At 40.9% G+C, this 17,709-nt stretch overlaps 1 protein-coding gene across 1 annotated transcript; it reads right to left on the bottom strand.

Moving 5' to 3' along the window:
• Window positions 1–4,749: 4,749 nt before the first annotated feature.
• ergic2 (ERGIC and golgi 2) lies at window positions 4,750–17,347 on the bottom strand. The gene is made up of 14 exons (XM_080842742.1): window positions 17,214–17,347; window positions 16,719–16,933; window positions 16,434–16,542; window positions 16,251–16,297; window positions 16,096–16,163; window positions 15,946–15,986; window positions 9,932–10,033; window positions 8,814–8,909; window positions 8,329–8,384; window positions 7,942–8,040; window positions 7,757–7,854; window positions 6,219–6,381; window positions 6,025–6,104; window positions 4,750–5,275 (listed from the first exon to the last, which is right to left on the bottom strand). The coding sequence occupies exons 2-14, from the start codon at window positions 16,822–16,824 to the stop codon at window positions 5,210–5,212; spliced, it is 1,131 nt and encodes a 376-aa protein (XP_080698868.1). The 5' UTR covers window positions 16,825–16,933; window positions 17,214–17,347; the 3' UTR covers window positions 4,750–5,209.
• Between the last annotated feature and the right edge of the window lie 362 nt (window positions 17,348–17,709).

Raw genomic sequence — 17,709 nt, 5'->3', positions numbered from 1 at the left:
GTACAGGTGACTAGCAATAGAGGTTATGAATGAGGTAAGACATGATAAGATATATAAGTACAATGAATATGAGGTAAGAGTCATGAGGCATGATATGACATAAATAGATATGAATACACTATAAAATGTTAAGTGGCTGAACAAAAAAAATACCAATTCAACACCCACAAGCTAGTTTACACAGCACCAGGTTACAACCATCAAGGCGGCTCCTGGCCTATTGTTTAGGTTGATGGGCCATCAGACCTGGTTCCTGGCTTTTTTGTGTCTTGGAACCAGATTGTTTGTTTTTGAAATAAATGACATGAAATTACATTGCTTGAACGTGTAGCTATTTGTCTCTGTTTTGTTACCGACTTTCAACCACGAGAATGAGTAAAATCTTTAATAAGAGTCTCAACAATGTTTATAGGCTACGTGTAGCTATTTGTTTTGTCTTTGTGAGTCAACAACGTATATGTCTCATATGCGCCCGTCTCTGTGCAATTCTGTACCGACTTTCAACCACGAGAATGAGTAAAATCTTTAATAAGAGTCTCAAAAACGTGTAGGCTACGTGAAGCTATTTGTTTTGTCTTTGTGAGTCAACAACGTATATGTCTCATATGCTCCCGTCTCTGTGCAATTCAGATCGCGTGTCTCTTTGTGAGAATTGTCAACAACGTAGCCTATACTGTATGTCTCATATGCGCCATACTGTATGTCTCATATGCGCCCAAAGTGTCGACTCTCGCCCACTCGAATTGTGCCTGATTCGCGTGAAGCGAATGGCGACTCTCGCACATGCGAATTGTACCAATTCTGAAGCGAATGGCGACTCTCGCACATGCGAATTGTACCAATTCCCAGCTTTGGCCTTACCTGCAGTAACATCAACAGCTAAGAAAGAGGGTAAATAGTCGGAAAACTTTGATTTGCAAGGGAAGCAGGCAAGTGTTGGGGTTGTTACAGTATATAGCTGTGGGAAATTTCGGAATTAATAGGCTCGTGACGTTTCCTAAATATGCTTTCTTTCATTTTGCAAAAAACAGTAGGCTATATTACCATATTAAAATGGTGTACCAAATTGCGTTTTATTACTGATAAAAAATTGTAGGCCTACTAGCCTATTGGATCAGTCTCCTTTCAAGAACAGGCAAGAACTTTCTAGCCTCGAACTTTCTAGCCTCCTGTCACCATCTCCCCCCAGTCACCACCAACTCCCCCATGACACTTCGGCCTGATTTGATATGCCCTTTTCTGAGCCGAACGATCGTGGTAAACCACCTCTCTCGAAAGGCTCAGACGATCGGCGGAAAAACGAACAGTTCACATCTAGACCCCTTATACATGAGGCAATTGTAACACGTTCGCGAGTTTCTATCGGTGCAGACGCGATGTAACAGCTTTACATTGACGCATGTATAAGGGGCTATAGAAAAGAGAAGTGTAGCCATTTGAGACGTTATTAAACTCAAATCTGTTCTTATAAAAGATAAGTGAAGCCATTTGAGACTTTATTAAACTAAAATCTGTTATTATAAAAAATGCGCATTCATTGAAATGTTTTATAAATTCAGAATTGTTACGGGTGTAATACTGAGAATGCATTCAACACTGAATTTGGTCAGAATGACCATAACAAAAGTAGCTTGTCAAGGATGCTAATGATGTTCATTTATCATTTGACTGATATTGAAGAAAACAAAACTTTTCATAGCATGATCTTTTTCACATTAACAACCAGCTAAAGACCAAGGCCTCAAACTTGAGTACATCTGCACCATTCTGACCTGTTCAACCCATCCTTGTGGACATGCCTGATGACAGAAAGAAGAAAGAGAAGCCCTGACCCAGCTCAATACAGACTGAGGATGAATATCCCAGGTGTCTGTGCAGATACTTCAGGAGCATAGGAGCCTCTCCCAGTACTGAGAGTCCACAGCACTGCCAGACATGGTACCCAGAAGGCCTTTAGGGTTTATCTCTGATACCTTTGTTGACATCCTTTGATGCAGCGAAAAGAGAGTACTGCTGAAATGATACTTACGATGTTCCCTGGACAATTCTGGCATTCATGATGTTTCCACATCAATTGAATCATGCTATATGGTAGAGAGAACATCTGTGTTATTAGTTTTGTCTAGTTGTAGTAGTTGAAGCTCTGTCTAGCACAGGGCCCAGGTAGTTTTGCATTTCCTACTGAGGTTAAGCTGTTTCCCCTCCTTACATGTAAACCAAAGGAATGTAGCTTCTTCATGCAGGGAGGGAAGAATAATGAGGTGTTTGTACTAAATTAAAAAAGCACTAAAATGCAGAAAGAAATACCTTTTAAAACATCACTCACAGACTCAAATGCAGAAAGGAATACTTTTTAAAACATCACTCACAGACTCAAATGCAGAAAGAAATACTTTTTAAAACATCACTCACAGACTCACACTAGTATTGCCCACGTGGCTCTACAGTGGTCGACAATTTAACTTCATATTCAGAATGTCTGGCTCAAAAAACTATAATGTATGCAATCACAGAAAATGTATAAATTAAACTGGCTCTTGTCCCTTCTAAACATCTCTTTGGCAGTATCCAGATAGGGTCCCCTCCACTTGTGAAGGCTGCTGCTTCTGTGATGAAGGATCTTTGCTACCGCAACAAAGAGGAACTTCAGGCAGGCTTCATCACCGCAGGCTGGGACAGGAAGAATGGACCTCAGGGGAGTCCATCCTCAGTCCAGCTATGATGAAGAGAGTCAGCTTGACATACAGTTTGTCATAAAAAGTATAATGTACTCTACAAGGGGGTATTATACGTAAGAAGGAAGAATTAGTTTAATGTAAATGGGAGTCACTTTAACCTGGTCATTCTCAGTGCTTAAAAGTCATAGCTGTTTTTTCAGCTTTGCCCAACACATGGTCGTCTGATGGTTAGACGGAGACCTGGAGAGGCCTACAAGCCACAGAGTCTTGCACCTACTGTGAAATTGGACTCATCAGAGAAGACGAACTAGGAGACCCTCCAGTCGGCTTTGGTTCAATCCTTATGGTCTTTTACAAACCTCAGCCAGGCAAAGTACAACGTTGTCCCGGAAGAAAACTTGCTTCCTTTTGCTCTGACAATGTTCCCCAACTCTGAGAAGTGTTTTTTCCAGCAGGGCAATGCTCCATGCCACACAGCCAGGCCAGTAAAGGTGTGGATGGAGTATCACCAGATCAGGACCCTGTCATGGCCAGCCCAATTTCGAGACCTGAATCCCATAAAAAAACTCTGAAATGTGATCAAGAGAAAGATGGATGGTCACAAGCCATGAAAAGAAGCCGAGCTGCTTGAATTCTTGCGCCAGGAGTAGCATAAAGTCACCCAACGGCAATGTGAAAGACTGGTGGAGAGCATGCCAAGACACATGAAAGTTGTGATTTTAAATCAAGGTTATTCCACCAAATATTGATTTCTGAACTCTTCCTAAGTTAAAGCAATAGTATTGTGTAGTTTAAAAATGAATATGAGCTTGTTTTCTTTGCATTATTCGAGATCTGAAGACACTGCATCTTTTTTGCTATTTTGACCAATTGTCATTTTTCTGCAAATAAATGATCTAAATGACAATATTTTTATTTGAAATTTGGTAGGAATGTTGCCAGTAGGTTATAGAATAAAACAAAAATCTACATTTTACTTTAACACATACCAATAAATAGTAAAACCAGAGAAACCGATAATTTTGAAGTGGTCTCTTAATTTTTTCCGCGGCTGTATAGTGTAGAATCACAGGTAGAACACAATGTATAGATGTTGCATGCCTTAAATCTGTGGCCCTAGTAATGCTAAATGCTGAATGAATCTAAGACTAAATTCATGATTTTCTCCAACGGTAGAAATAATGTCCCCCCCACCCATAGGATATGCACCCGTTTTGGGACTAATATTGAGCAGGTTCCTTGCTATAAATACCTAGGTATCTGGCTAGATGAAGGTTTAAATCAAACTGGGAGCTCTTGATCTTGTTTTGCTTTTGAAAACCGAATGGAAATAGTGCAATCAACAATTTTGTCAGTTCTTGACTATAGTGACATTGTTTACATGTATGCTGCACCCTTTACCTTAAAACTCCTGGACTCTGTTTACCATAGTGCTATTCGCTTTGTTACAGGAGACGCTTTCAGGACCCACCACTGTAACTTATACGAGAATGTTGGTTGGTCCCCTCTAGCAGACACTGTCTTTTATTTGTTTATAAAGCCTTTGTGTGAAAACTGCCTAATTATCTCATGTCACTTTTAAAATTAAAATCCATCTGTCATAACACACAGTCACAGAGCCTCATCTCCGTTAAAAATCCCCCTTACAAAAACTAATATAGGTAAAATAGCTTTTAAGTTATTTGCTTCCCATAAATGGAACACTATTCAAGTGGATTTGAAACTAACAAAGTATTTGTCTGTCAGCCAATTTAAGAGCCTTTTAGATGCTAAAGATGTGCCTCAATGCTGTTGTTTTAAATGATTCTCTGATTTAATTTTTTTTTACTTTATGTTATATATATATTTGTATGTATTTTTATACTTAATTTCTGAGTTTTTTTGATGTGTTTTGTTTATTCATTTTGTCTGTTTTGTTATGTTTTTTTATTTATTGTTCTTCTGTATTCTGTAGCCTCAGTCAGGGCATTGCTCCAAAAGAGCCCTGTGCTCAGTCAATTCTCCCTGAATAAACAATGATGAATGAATATCATGGGGGAAAAAAAGAAATAACCAAATGAATACACATGAATTGCTTGTTACCATATCCATAAACCTTTTTATGCACCTGCTGTAAAAGATTGAGTTTAGCTCCCAGATGACACTATGACAATAAACTTTTCTTGGTTTCCTGGAAAATGGAATTTTACACATTTCACAACTGAACTAAATCGCGTTTGATAAAGATATCTTATAGGTCTTATGTCTGTATGGGGTACACCTCTCACAACAATTCACATCAACCAGATGCCCCTTACTCTTTTGTGTCGTCATCATTACTACCCGTTTTAAAAAAAACACCAGCCCTGTAATATTGATAAACACTGCATGTAAGTGACACTTGTGTAGAGTTCTTGTAAAGTGTACTGGTGTGAAGAGTCTTCCATTGGGGTGCTTGTCCCTGCAAATGCTTTTCTTCTCAACAAATCAGGTGAAGGTGGATGCAACGGACTCTAACAGGCAGGCAGCCAGACAGTGCACTATCAACCAGCTTACTCCTGCTCATTGGCTTCTGTAAGTAATGGTGTTTGGCTGGTGTGTTCATCGAGGATACCATCCTAGGAGATGAAAAGAAAAAAGGCATGTTTGTTAATACACACATAGATTTAAAATATTAAAACAAATACACAAGTGGTTACAGTTTGTTTGTGTTCTAATAACATATACACCTGTACTGGATAGTTACTTGTTGCCTATGTTAGAAAGGACATTAACCCCACACCTTCATTGAACAGTGAGAGGAACTTGACTTAGAACCGTAGCTTAAACAGTCCATCATGGCAAAGTGTATTTCCTTAACTGTGATGTAAGCCTGTGTCATGCCATTGTATGGTATGATCTTGGATTAGAATAGAGGGAAGCTGGTTTACTTCAGAATGCAGTTAAGCAGGTGACACAGAGAAATCTGCCCACTGTGAGACACCCAACAAATAACACAAACAATACATTGGAGTTGTCACAGCAGTGTAAAACTGGAACCAAAATGAAAAACAACATTGCCAAAGAGGGCGGTACAAAATAAAATTATAAAGTGCACATTTCAGATAAACAAGGACTCAGCCTATAGTGCAGTTAAACCATGGCTTAATATTCTTTTTGCCGTGAACATAGAAGTCAGGCCTCTTATTTCAAAAACAATGAATAAATGAATGCGTTAATCGCGCGATAAAAAATGTACAGCGTTAAAATGGGTTTGCGTTAACGCCGTTAATAACGCGTTAAACTGACAGCACTAAAAATTACCCTTAAAACCCCTTTTGGGGCACTTCACCTATTTGCCTAAATGTAATTTGACAGTTGAACTTGCCTCTTTGGGTTTATAGACACCCAATTTTAAGCGACAACAGACGATATCCACACAGAATCCAACCAGACCATGGAGCATGCCTGTAAGGTGAATACAAGGTACAATTTAAGATGGCTCTACTTCAATGACTCCATACAGAATAAAGCATGAAGCAGCTGTGACCTGCTCTGCAGTGGGTTGTGGAGAAGTCTGACCTGTGGTGGAGAAGATGCCTCCGATGATGCCGCAGACGCGCACCAGAAACTGCCAGAAGGGCATGTGCTGCTCGGTTACTGTAACCATGAGTGAACTGATGTCATACTTCATGAAGATTCCAGAAACACCATGACTACCAGCAGCGTGGTTTATCACCCGTTCCTGTGTCACACACACACACACACACACACACACATGCAATAAGATAAGTGAGACCAAACTATAACAACTCCTGGATATCATCTTCATTTAGTGTCTCAGTGATATGGTACTGGTGTGTCTCTCTACCCTCTCTGTGACGGAGTACTGGTGTGTATCTGGTGTGTCCACCTACCCTCTCTGTAACGGAGTACTGGTGTGTATCTGGTGTGGTCCATTTCTGTGACGGAGTACTTGTGTGTCTCCCTTCCTTCTCTGTGACGGAGTACTGGTGTGTATCACCTACCCTCTCTGTTACGGAGTACTGGTGTGTCTCCCTACCCTCTCTGTGACGGAGTACTGGTGTGTATCTGGTGTGTCCACCTACCCTCTCTGTGACGGAGTACTGGTGTGTATCTGGTGTGTCCACCTACCCTCTCTGTGACGGAGTACTGGTGTGTATCTGGTGTGTCCACCTACCCTCTCTGTGACGGAGTACTGGTGTGTATCTGGTGTGTCCACCTACCCTCTCTGTGACGGAGTACCGCTGTGTCTCCCTACTGATAGAGACTATTTCCAAACACTGTTAATGACTTAAGAATATAATAATCAAGTGCCTTGTATTAATATATTCCTTGTATGAATCATGTGCTTATGAAAGCAGGAGCATGGCTTTTCTCTCTGTGTGTGTAACTAGAATATTAGGTGCCACTAAGTCTGCATATGAACAAGAGCATGTTTAGACCAGAGGAGATAAGAAAGGAACTGTGCTTCTTCCGACCTTGTGCAAAACTGCCATCCTTGCAAGACAGGGAGCCTCGGACGTGAGAAATCCACCACGTGATCATCCCTGCTGAAAGCTAAACTTCTGACTATATAAACCTTGTGCGAAGGGTTTATCAGGGCCCCTTCACTGTCAGCCTTGTGCTGGGAGGGGAGCCCAATTGCAATTGTCTTTGTTTGTTTGTCTAATAAATATACTTTCATGCAGCTCCGGAGTCCTGAACTAACTAGGGTGATTTTTCACCTATCACCTACCCTCTCTGTGACGGAGTACTGGTGTGTATCTGGTGTGTCTCCCTACCCTCTCTCTGACGGAGTACTGGTGTGTCTCCCTACCCTCTCTGTGACGGAGTACTGGTGTGTCGACCTACCCTCTCTGTGACGGAGTACTGGTGTGTCGACCTACCCTCTCTGTGACGAAGTACTGGTGTGTCGACCTACCCTCTCTGTGACGGAGTACTGGTGTGTCGACCTACCCTCTCTGTGACGGAGTACTGGTGTGTCGACCTACCCTCTCTGTGACGAAGTACTGGTGTGTCGACCTACCCTCTCTGTGACGGAGTACTGGTGTGTCGACCTACCCTCTCTGTGACGGAGTACTGGTGTGTCGACCTACCCTCTCTGTGACGGAGTACTGGTGTGTATCTGCTGAGATTTTGTAGGTTTTCAGTTTGGTGGGCACAATGGTGATGAAGTACTGGAACATCTGATTATCTAAAAGGTGGGGAGAAAACAGGTTACACGATTCCACAGGAAGACTCAAGGGGCATTCATGAACTTCAGCTGTCCATTTGTACGTACGGTCAATGCACACTTTCTCTGTGCCATCTAATGGATTTATGATGCCTGGGAGTTCCTCCCCGAAGGACAGATGGTCAACTCGATGGGAAAAGTTGTAAGCTGGATAAACAAAAGTACAATTTCAATTTCAATTCAGACCATTCAGCTACCAACAGTCAAAAGTGATGGGTGTGTGTAATCTGGTAGCTGAAATGACAGAACATGGTGCTTATGCTACATACTGATGAAAATGTATGTTTATAAATTACTTTGGTTAAAGACCTCTGACAAATGTATAAATGTAGCTGTGACTATGATGACCTTGGCATCAGATCAATGATTCGCTCTAGAAAACAGCCTTACTTTCATGGCATCAGATCAATGATTCGCTCTAGAAAACAGCCTTACTTTCATGGCTGACGAGAGCAGCGAGGTGGGCGTGTCCTCTGGGATGTGGGATAGCCCTGCACAACACAGACATGACATTGCAGTGAATAACACACCAGCCAGTCAATCAATCGGGTAGGGGTCATGAAGGTCAAAATGAGATGTCAGGACATGGGATGAAATACTAAACAGGCTTAGCATAGAGATTCAAGGATAGACCTAATAACACCTACATTCTTTAAGGGGTTATATAGAAATGGTGATTGTTGCAGTGAACTCAATTTGAGACTACACCTAAATGCAACCTAAACAAAGAACTGACAGTTTACAATGGGTCACAGACAAACGCAATATAGCTGATTAACAGCAACGCCACAGCAGCTACTAAACTGCAGTTATAAATCAGAACATCTAATATCAACTAGGATGACAAATAGGAATGAGTTGATGCGTTCTTTGGGATGCAATTTCATATTTAGTTGACTAAATTAAACATTTAAACATACTTGCCAACAGTGATGTGGAAATTCCCAGCAACTTTGTTGACATACAGGTGTCCATGTATCCTACATGCATTTGGAGACTGAGTGGGACTCACTTCACTTGGGAGGGAGACAGAAGGAAAGAGTAGGTTAGAGGCAACTTCATTTTAATCATGCACAGCACAGGTATAAAGTTAATTTAATGCAGCTAGCATCTAACCTGAGGAGCAAAGAGCATTATTTACTAAATAAGTGCAGAACAAGTGAATACAAATACCAGTATCGTAGCGAAATTGGCTGCAATTCATTTAGAGGGCGCTTGTGAGATAGTCCTCAATGAATAATAATTGACTAATTATTTACACCTGCTTCCAGCCATTTTTGGTAAACAGTCTCGATTATACATTAGAAATACATGGGAAACACATTGTGCCTTCAGGCAGATGGGCACTTCCCTAGTGGGATGTTCTGAGTTGAGACAGGCGTTCAGGCGTTCAGGTGTCTTTTCCCATCGGGAGATCAGATCTTTACTACTTCCCAGTTGCCATGAACGCACCAATAGAGCAAAGGTGCTTTCACCCTATAACAGCTAGCACTTTGCTATTTTGGTGTTCATATCAGAAGTGTTTAGACAGTTCATGGTGGCATAACATTTCTCTTTGAGTTAGTGAATACACTGGGCAGAATTTTACATGGCAAAAGCCATTGGTAGTTTGCCAACACTGTTACAAAGTAGCAAGCCTAGCTAAGTATCTAGTAGCTAAGCTACTGTCAACGATATAATTGTTAAAAAAAATTATAAAATCAATAAATTCCTGTGATGTATTGCTTGGTTTTGTTAGCTTGCTTGTCATAGGGAAAGCCCAGCAACGCCTCTTCTACCTCCAGAAGCTGAGGAAAGAACACCTTCCTCAGAGACTACTGATCAACTCCTATCCTATTCAGTCAAAGTCAAAGCTTGCGGTGTTTTAAAATGATCATTCAGCGGATAGCATACTATAACATATAAACAGATTACAAAAGCAAATACAATCAAACGTTTAAAGAAATGATTGTTATGAAAAGATGTGAATTGGTGTGAAAATGGGTGCAGTGTGTCTGCCTGGTTTGAAAGGTTAAAGGCATAAGGAACAGTAACTGACCGTGGAGGAAGTGCGGTAGGTGCTCCCTTTAGTAGAGTTTTGAACAGGATGTCCTGAAGTGCATGTTCTTCCCTCAGACGGTTTTGAATGAGCATTAGAGTCCTACAACAAAAATAAATGCCATTTCATCTTCTTTCTTTCAAAGGAGTGCAACGTTGGCCTATGTATAATATATATAATACTAATCATAAATCTGAGACAGGTTTGATCAACCGTTGCTTGTTCAGTTCATCAATGAACCCAATAAATGAATAAATCATAACAGCATCATGGCCTAAATCACCTGCATGTATCCCAACACTAACATTTTAAAAGATCGCCAATGGGCTACACTAAACACACAGATAGTCCTCCTATACTGTAACAGCATGCATTTCCAGAGTCTCAGATAAACACAAGTGAATGAAACCATGCAAGGATCCCAGGGGCAGAACTCCGGGGGGGTCAGGGCCAAATCATGTGAGTGTAAACGGGTGGGTTAAACCGCACCCAGGCACTTTTTAACCCAGTCACACACCTTCTATGTAAACATCACAGAAAAATTTAAAATAATGTATAATATGCATTCTATGGCATCTTTAACACCAATTTGTATCTACTTTGTACCCCCTTTGAAAGGGTTCACCTTTTACTGTTTTACAACATTAAATCAACCATAATTCAATTTGGCTTTTTTGACACTGATCCACTAGCCTGACGATGTCATACTCATAATTCTAGTCAGAATATGAGTCTGTGTCTGCTCCATTGAGCTGTAATTATGGGACGTGTTTCAACGAACCAGGAAAGAAAATGCCTCTTCGCTCAATTGGATACCTAGAACTAATCAGAGCAACGTAGTATAACCATCTGATACATTAAACTTTTACCGGATCCCGTAGGAAGGACGGCAAAAACATCTTTTCGATCGACAAATGCCTTAATCGCGTTTCTCTGTTCCTCTTTCAAAATGAATGCGCCGTCAATATCTGTGAGATATGCTTGATCACGTTATACTATACGTTTAGCAGCGAGGCTAGCTAGCTACTATGTGTTTCAATGGATTTTTTGTGTAAGTGTTAGCAATAACCTAAAAATAATGGTCTAGAGAGCTTTAGTTAAGACCAACAATATTCTGCAACATTCGTGTTGCACATACACAACTAACCGAGTCAATTTAGACATTAAAAAAGTCGTGTAGATAGCTTAATTCACATAAAATATTTCCCACTAACAGGCTCACGAGACGCCGCCATCTTTGTTGGATTTCGAATCTACCGCTTGATCATCTGTCCATCATCGTATAAAGCCCGCCCTGGCACTTTGATTGGCTGTACTGTTTTCAACCAGGAAAAATTTCTCCCCAACGGTCGCAGAGCCAGACTGAACTTCCCGACCACATTTTTTTGTGGGCGGGGTTCAGGCTGGTATCCAGGCTACTGATCCACTGAAAAATTATTCTTTATTTTAAAGTGAAAATAGATTTCTACAAAGTAATCTAAATTAATTAAAAACATAGAATAACTGATTGCACAAGTATCCCCCTTCAAGTCAGTATTTAGTAGATGCACCCTTGGCAGCATTTACAGCTGTGAGTCTGTGTGTGTGTAGATCTCTCAGCTTTGAGTCAGTGGGTAGATCTCTCTCAGCTGTGAGCCTGTTTGAGTGTGTGGGTCTCTCAGCTTTGAGCCTGTGTGTGTTGGTCTCTATTAGCTTTGAGAAGGTAGGTCTCTCTCAGCTTTGAGTCTGTGTGAGTAGGTCTCTCTCAGCTGTGAGCCTGTGTGTGTGTGTGTGAGTAGGTCTCTCTCAGCTGTGAGCCTGTGTGTGTGTGTGAGTACATCTCTCTCAGCTGTGAGCCTGTGTGTGTAGATCTCTTCCAGCTGTGAGTCTGTGTGTGTGTGTGTGTGTGTGTGTGTGTGTAGGTCTCTCTCAGCTTTGTGCCTGTGTGTGTGTGTGTGTGTGTGTGTGCAGGGGTGCAAACTCATCAGTGATGAAAAAGTTGACAACAATGCGAACCCCCTAGGAGGTACATTTTATACAGTCGTGGCCAAAAGTTTTGAGAATGACACAAATATGCAATTTTCACAAAGTTTGCTGCTTCAGGGTCTTTAGATATTTTTGTCAGATTTTACTATGGAAGACTGAAGTATAATTACAAACATTTAATAAGTGTCACTGGCTTTTATTGGCAATTACATGAAGTTAATGCAAAAAGTCAATGTGTGCAGTTTTGACCCTTCTCTTTCAAGACCTCTGCAATCCGCCCTGGCATGCTGTCAATTAACTTATGGGCCACATCCTGACTGATGGCAGCCCATTCTTGCATAATCAATGCTTGGAGTTTGTCAGAATTAGTTTTTTTTTTGTTTGGCCACCCGCCTCTTGAGGATTGACCACAAGTTCTCAATGGGATTAAGGTCTGGGGAGTTTCCTGGCCAATGGACCCAAAATATCAATGTTTTGTTTCCCGAGCCACTTAGTTATCACTTTTGCCTTATGGCAAGGTGCTCCATCATGCTGGGAAAGGCATTGTTAATCACCTAACTGTTCCTGGATGGTTGGGAGAAGTTGCTCTTGGAGGATGTTTTGGCCCCATTCTTTATTCATGGCTGTGTTCTTAAGCAAAATTGTGAGCGACCCCACTCCCTTGGCTGAGGAGCAACCCCACACATGAATGGTCTAAGGATGCTTTACTGTTGCTTGACACAGGACTGATGGTAGCGCTCACCTTGTCTTCTCGTCAAGCTTATTTGCAGATGCCCCAAACAATCGGAAAGGGGATTCATCAGAGAAAATGCCTTTACCCCAGTCCTCAGCAGTCCAATCCCTGTACCTTTTGCAGAATATTAGTCCGTTACTGATGTTTTTCCTGGAGAGAATGGCTTCTTTGCTGCCCTTCTCGACACCAGGCCATCCCACAAAAGTCTTTGCCTCACTGGGCGCGCAGATGCACTCACACCTGCCTGCTGCCATTCCTGAGCAAGCTCTGTGCTGGAGGTGACCCGATCCCGCAGCTGAATCATGTTTAAGAGACGGTCCTGGCGCTTGCTGGACCAAAAAATCCTCCGAGAGCCTCTCCTCCAACCATCCAGGAACAGTCTGGTGATGAACAATGCCTTTTCCAGCACGATGGAGCACCTTGCCATAAGGCAAAAGTGATAACTAAGTGGCTCGGGGAACAAACCATTGATATTTTGGGTCCATTGGCCAGGAAACTCCCCAGACCTTAATCCCATTGAGAACTTGTGGTCACTTGTGGTGGACAAACAAACAAAAAAACTACTTCTGACAAACTCCAAGCATTGATTATGCAAGAATGGGCAGCCATCAGTCAGGATGTGGCCCAGAGGTTAATTGACAGCATGCCAGGGCAGATTGCAGAGGTCTTCTAAAAGAAGGGTCAAAACATATTGACTTTTTGCATTAACTTCATGTAATTGCCAATAAAAGCCTTTGACACTTATTAAATGCTTGTAATTATACTTCAGTCTTCCATATTAACATCTGACAAAAATATTTAAAGACACTGAAGCAGCAAACTTTGTGAAAATGTAAATTTGTGTCATTCTCAAAACTTTTGGCCACGACTGTATATTCAGTATAACAACATTTTGCACATTTTGAAGTTTAATGCATCGACCTGGTGCACTTTGACAGCTCAATTACGAGGCTAGATCCATGAAGAACGTTGTGCTGTTGTAACAAACAATTTTGTGCTCTGGTAACAGTTTAATCATGAACATTCCTGTGTTGAATGTTGTACGGGCACAGGTCAACCCAACCATCACTGAAATGTTTGTAGACACTTATTTTATGTCGTTTGTATCCATAGAATATGTAATTTTCAAGTATGTGTAGAAGCTATTTAGTCTTGCTGATCTGTCGTAAAACCACAGTGAAAAGGCACATAGGGGAGTCAAACCTAACCTCTGCCTCACTGAAGGGGGAGTGCGAGAGCCTGGAAAGTGGACTTCCAATCCAGTGAAGTGATAAATACCTAATGGGAGACCAATGCCAGAGCTAAAAGGTTTGCATCAAGGCGGGACAGATGATAACTCGATCGACTTCTCACATTCGAGGTCAAATTGCTTTAAAAATGTTTGGAACCTGGATTTTTTTTATGTGAATTTAAACACAAGCCCTAGACTATTGGTGAGCTGATTTAAATGAAACTTAAATTGCATCTAAAGTTGTTTATGGTTGCTAAATAGAAGAGTTAAATTTGCATGAAATGATAGCTAGTGATCTAGCTAATGTTATAGTCTCTGCGATTTAACTCATAAAATTATAATGGGAAAAGTTAGAAACATCAATGTGCAAGCTGCCAATTTAATGTTAACGCCGACAAATTCACATAAGACACGGTCGGAGTTTAGCTGCTAATAAGTTATAGATGCAGTATCTAAAAAAAAACATTAAGTGTAGGTCTCTCTCAGCTGTGAGCCTGTGTGTGTGTGTGTGTGTGTGTAGGTCTCTCTCAGCTGCGAGTCTGTGTGTGTGTGTGTGTGTGTGTGTGTGTAGGTCTCTCAGCTGTGAGTCTGTGTAGGTCTCTCTCAGCTGTGAGTCTGTGTGTGTGAGTAGGTCTTTCCCAGCTGTGAGCCTGTGAGGGTAGGTCTCTCAGTATGCTTGGGATCATTGTCTTGCCCAAAACCTACTCCCAATTCACAGTTATCTTGCGGGACTGCATGAGGTTTTCCTATATTTTGCTGCATACTTCTTCCTCTACATGAACAAGCCTTCCAGGGGCTGCTGCCGAGAAGCATCCCCACATCACCATAATTGACGGTGGGTGTTGTGTGTTTCTGATGCAGTGTTTAATTTACCTCAAACATATCGTTAAGTCTGATGGCCAAAAAGCTTAATTTTGGTCTCATCAGACCATAGAAACTTCTTCTAAGAATAAGAATGTGTTTGGAATGTTCTTGTTTTCATTCCGACTGGTGTAGTTTTGCCAGGATAGTGATTCACTAGTAACTGGACGTCCCAGATACAGGTGAATTTATACTACAATCACCTGAAACACATTGACACATCTCCATTTCACTAATTGTGAGGCTTCTGAAATCAATTGGCTGCACCAGTGATGATTTAGGTAAGTCACTTGAAAGGGGGTGAATACTAATGCAATCAGTTATCTTTTAAATTATTTTTGACTCACTTAGATTCACTTTACAGAGATCTCTTTTCACTTTCACACGAATGTCTTTTTTGAGGTTGATCGCAGTCAAAAAAGCTAAATTAAATTGACCATGATTCAATGTTGTTAAATCATAAAAGGTGAAAACTTCCCAGGGGGATGAATACTTTTCATAAGCACTGATAAAAACAGGACAATCATCTAACAAGCTTTTTTTTTTGCCTCTGAACATTCGATTTCAGTGAGATTTTCAAGCAGAAAAAGATGAGTTAACTTTTCAGTCAAGATTTTTCAACAATGGGTTGTTGCTTAGCTATCTGCCTACGTTGTGCCAGGAAGCTATCTTTTAGAGACATAAAATGTGTCTCAGGGTGCACATCTCCTGAAGCAGTAAGATGGACATTAAATTCTAGGCTAGGCTTCATGTTAAGGTAAAATTGCTGTAAGTTACGATACAATATAAGGGGTGTAAGTTAGTGTTAACCCTTTCATTTTAGTCATTTAGTTAGATGAGTGGAAACCAAGACTTCAAAGCTAAATTCACGAGCACTGCTTCTTGACACAGACTCTTTCACAAAACATATGTATCAGTGGTGTGCAGTCAAGCCCTAATACTTCTGCGGAAATTGAAGGGTTCACTATTGCTAGTCTATAAAAAGGGTCAGAATTACCAACCAAGGCAATCTGAGTACACTATGTGCATGTCCTTAAAGCAAGCATATGTTAGTGTAACCCAGGCCCATCACTGAGACATCAAATCAAAATAATTCTGTCTAACTACATTAGAATAAGTGGCGTCCAATAGCTGTTGATTTATGTGGAGTCATGCAGGTTCCAAAATGACCTGAACAATCTGAATGTGTTATTCTACAGCTGGATAAAGTTTAGATAGAGTTACCTGTGCCAGATCCTTTGTTGGGGGGTCAGGTCAAACACAACCTAAAAACAAGGAAAACACAGAATAACTGCTCTTTTAGGCTGAATAATTTGTGGAAATACTGTTTGCATTAATGACATGGGGGGGTTTCTTCATCTTTGCGGTACTCACTGGTTCATACTGCAGACCATCAGATGCTACCATGGTCTCAGCCAAATCTAAAACATCAGCACCTACAACTATAGAACAACCAATACATCCAAGTTAAACAAGTAACATTTACATTTCTGTACAATCATATACATGTATATGGGAAAGAGACTTACATTGGCACCTCATGGCAACAGTAACATCTATATTTATTCTTAATTTACTGAAAGAGAGAAAAGGGCGTCAAAACAAGATGCCCAGACATATCACACCAAATAATAACATATAAAATATGTTACTATATTAATCAAGACACTGTGTGTCTAGTGTACTCTATGCTATGTGTGGCCGCATTTTACCTTGTATAATCCTTATCGACTTCATATTCATATGACATCCATGTGTCCCGATAGACGAAAAACTCAAAGAATGCCAAGAGAGCCATAGCCGTGAAAGCAATCAATGACACTGAAAAGTGAAGGCTAATGTCAGTTACTGTTTGACAATCCATTATGAACGTGAGGAAGGTATAAATTCCTAAAGCATACATACATCAAATATTTAGGCTTCATATACCTTTCTCTACTAATGGTAATTAAATGTTTCATAGTCAATGTGATAGCAGGGACAGGTTGTAAACTTACCAGTTCCACCACTTGCGCTCGTCTCCACGTAACTCTCTGGAACCTTTGGAAAAGCATCCAGCTCTTTTACCAGGTTCAGAGCTTTCTTGCGAGACAGTCTCCTCATCGTTGATTTAATTCTTCCTGTTGATTCCTCATGAATTCAGTGATATTATGATCGAAAGGTACGGTCACGTATCACAAGAGCTAGGTAGCGTTTCAGGGTATAAAGAATCCTGTGTTAGGAAGATGGTAAAACAATCAATTAAACCACATATACAAGGACCTGCACAACTTGACAACCACACCCCATGTTAGAATAAATAAGTCGCAGGGAATTACTAATGTTATGTCGCCTGGTATCAGTGGCTAGCTAGTTAGCAAAGTTGCCCATCAAGAATGCAACGTTTATGTCAGGATAGCTCATTTTGCTAGCTACCGTGGGACGCGTTACTGATTTACAATGTAACTGGATTTACAATGCCACTGGGTTGCCGTCTCGACAACTATATTTACCTGTCAACGCGTGAGTAGGTTTAGAGTAGTTCATTAGAATCCCCCCTGAAATCCAGTGGTCAGCATTACTTCATACTGTTTAGCAACATTCACACTTCTCCCTGCCCGCGACTCAGCCAGTAGGGGTTGTCGCTGCCAAATGTGAGTCCCTGCCTGATGTGAGTCCGCATGCGTCACTTTTGTATCGCAAAGACAGCTGTACAAACTATCCAAGACGCGCATGCTCATACATAGTTCAATATCAACGTATCTGGCTTCTCATAATGCATAATGAAGGTTTATTTAACGTAGTGTTTTATAATTTTGTCAACGGTTTACAGCATAAGGCCTAACATCGACATATGGGGCTAGTCTTCACGCATAATGTGGGTATATTTACTGGTATATTTAATTGTGTTGTAAACGGTGAACAGCTCATCGTCAACATATGGGGCTGGTTTTAACGTATAATACCGGTACATTTAATGTTATATTTAATTGTGTTGTAAACGGTTAA

This window comes from Sprattus sprattus (genome assembly GCF_963457725.1).
Source record: "Sprattus sprattus genome assembly, chromosome: 7".
Lineage (NCBI taxonomy): Eukaryota > Metazoa > Chordata > Actinopteri > Clupeiformes > Clupeidae > Sprattus > Sprattus sprattus.
The sequence above is the reverse complement of the archived record's forward strand: the minus strand, read 5'-3'. Positions and strand labels throughout refer to the sequence as shown.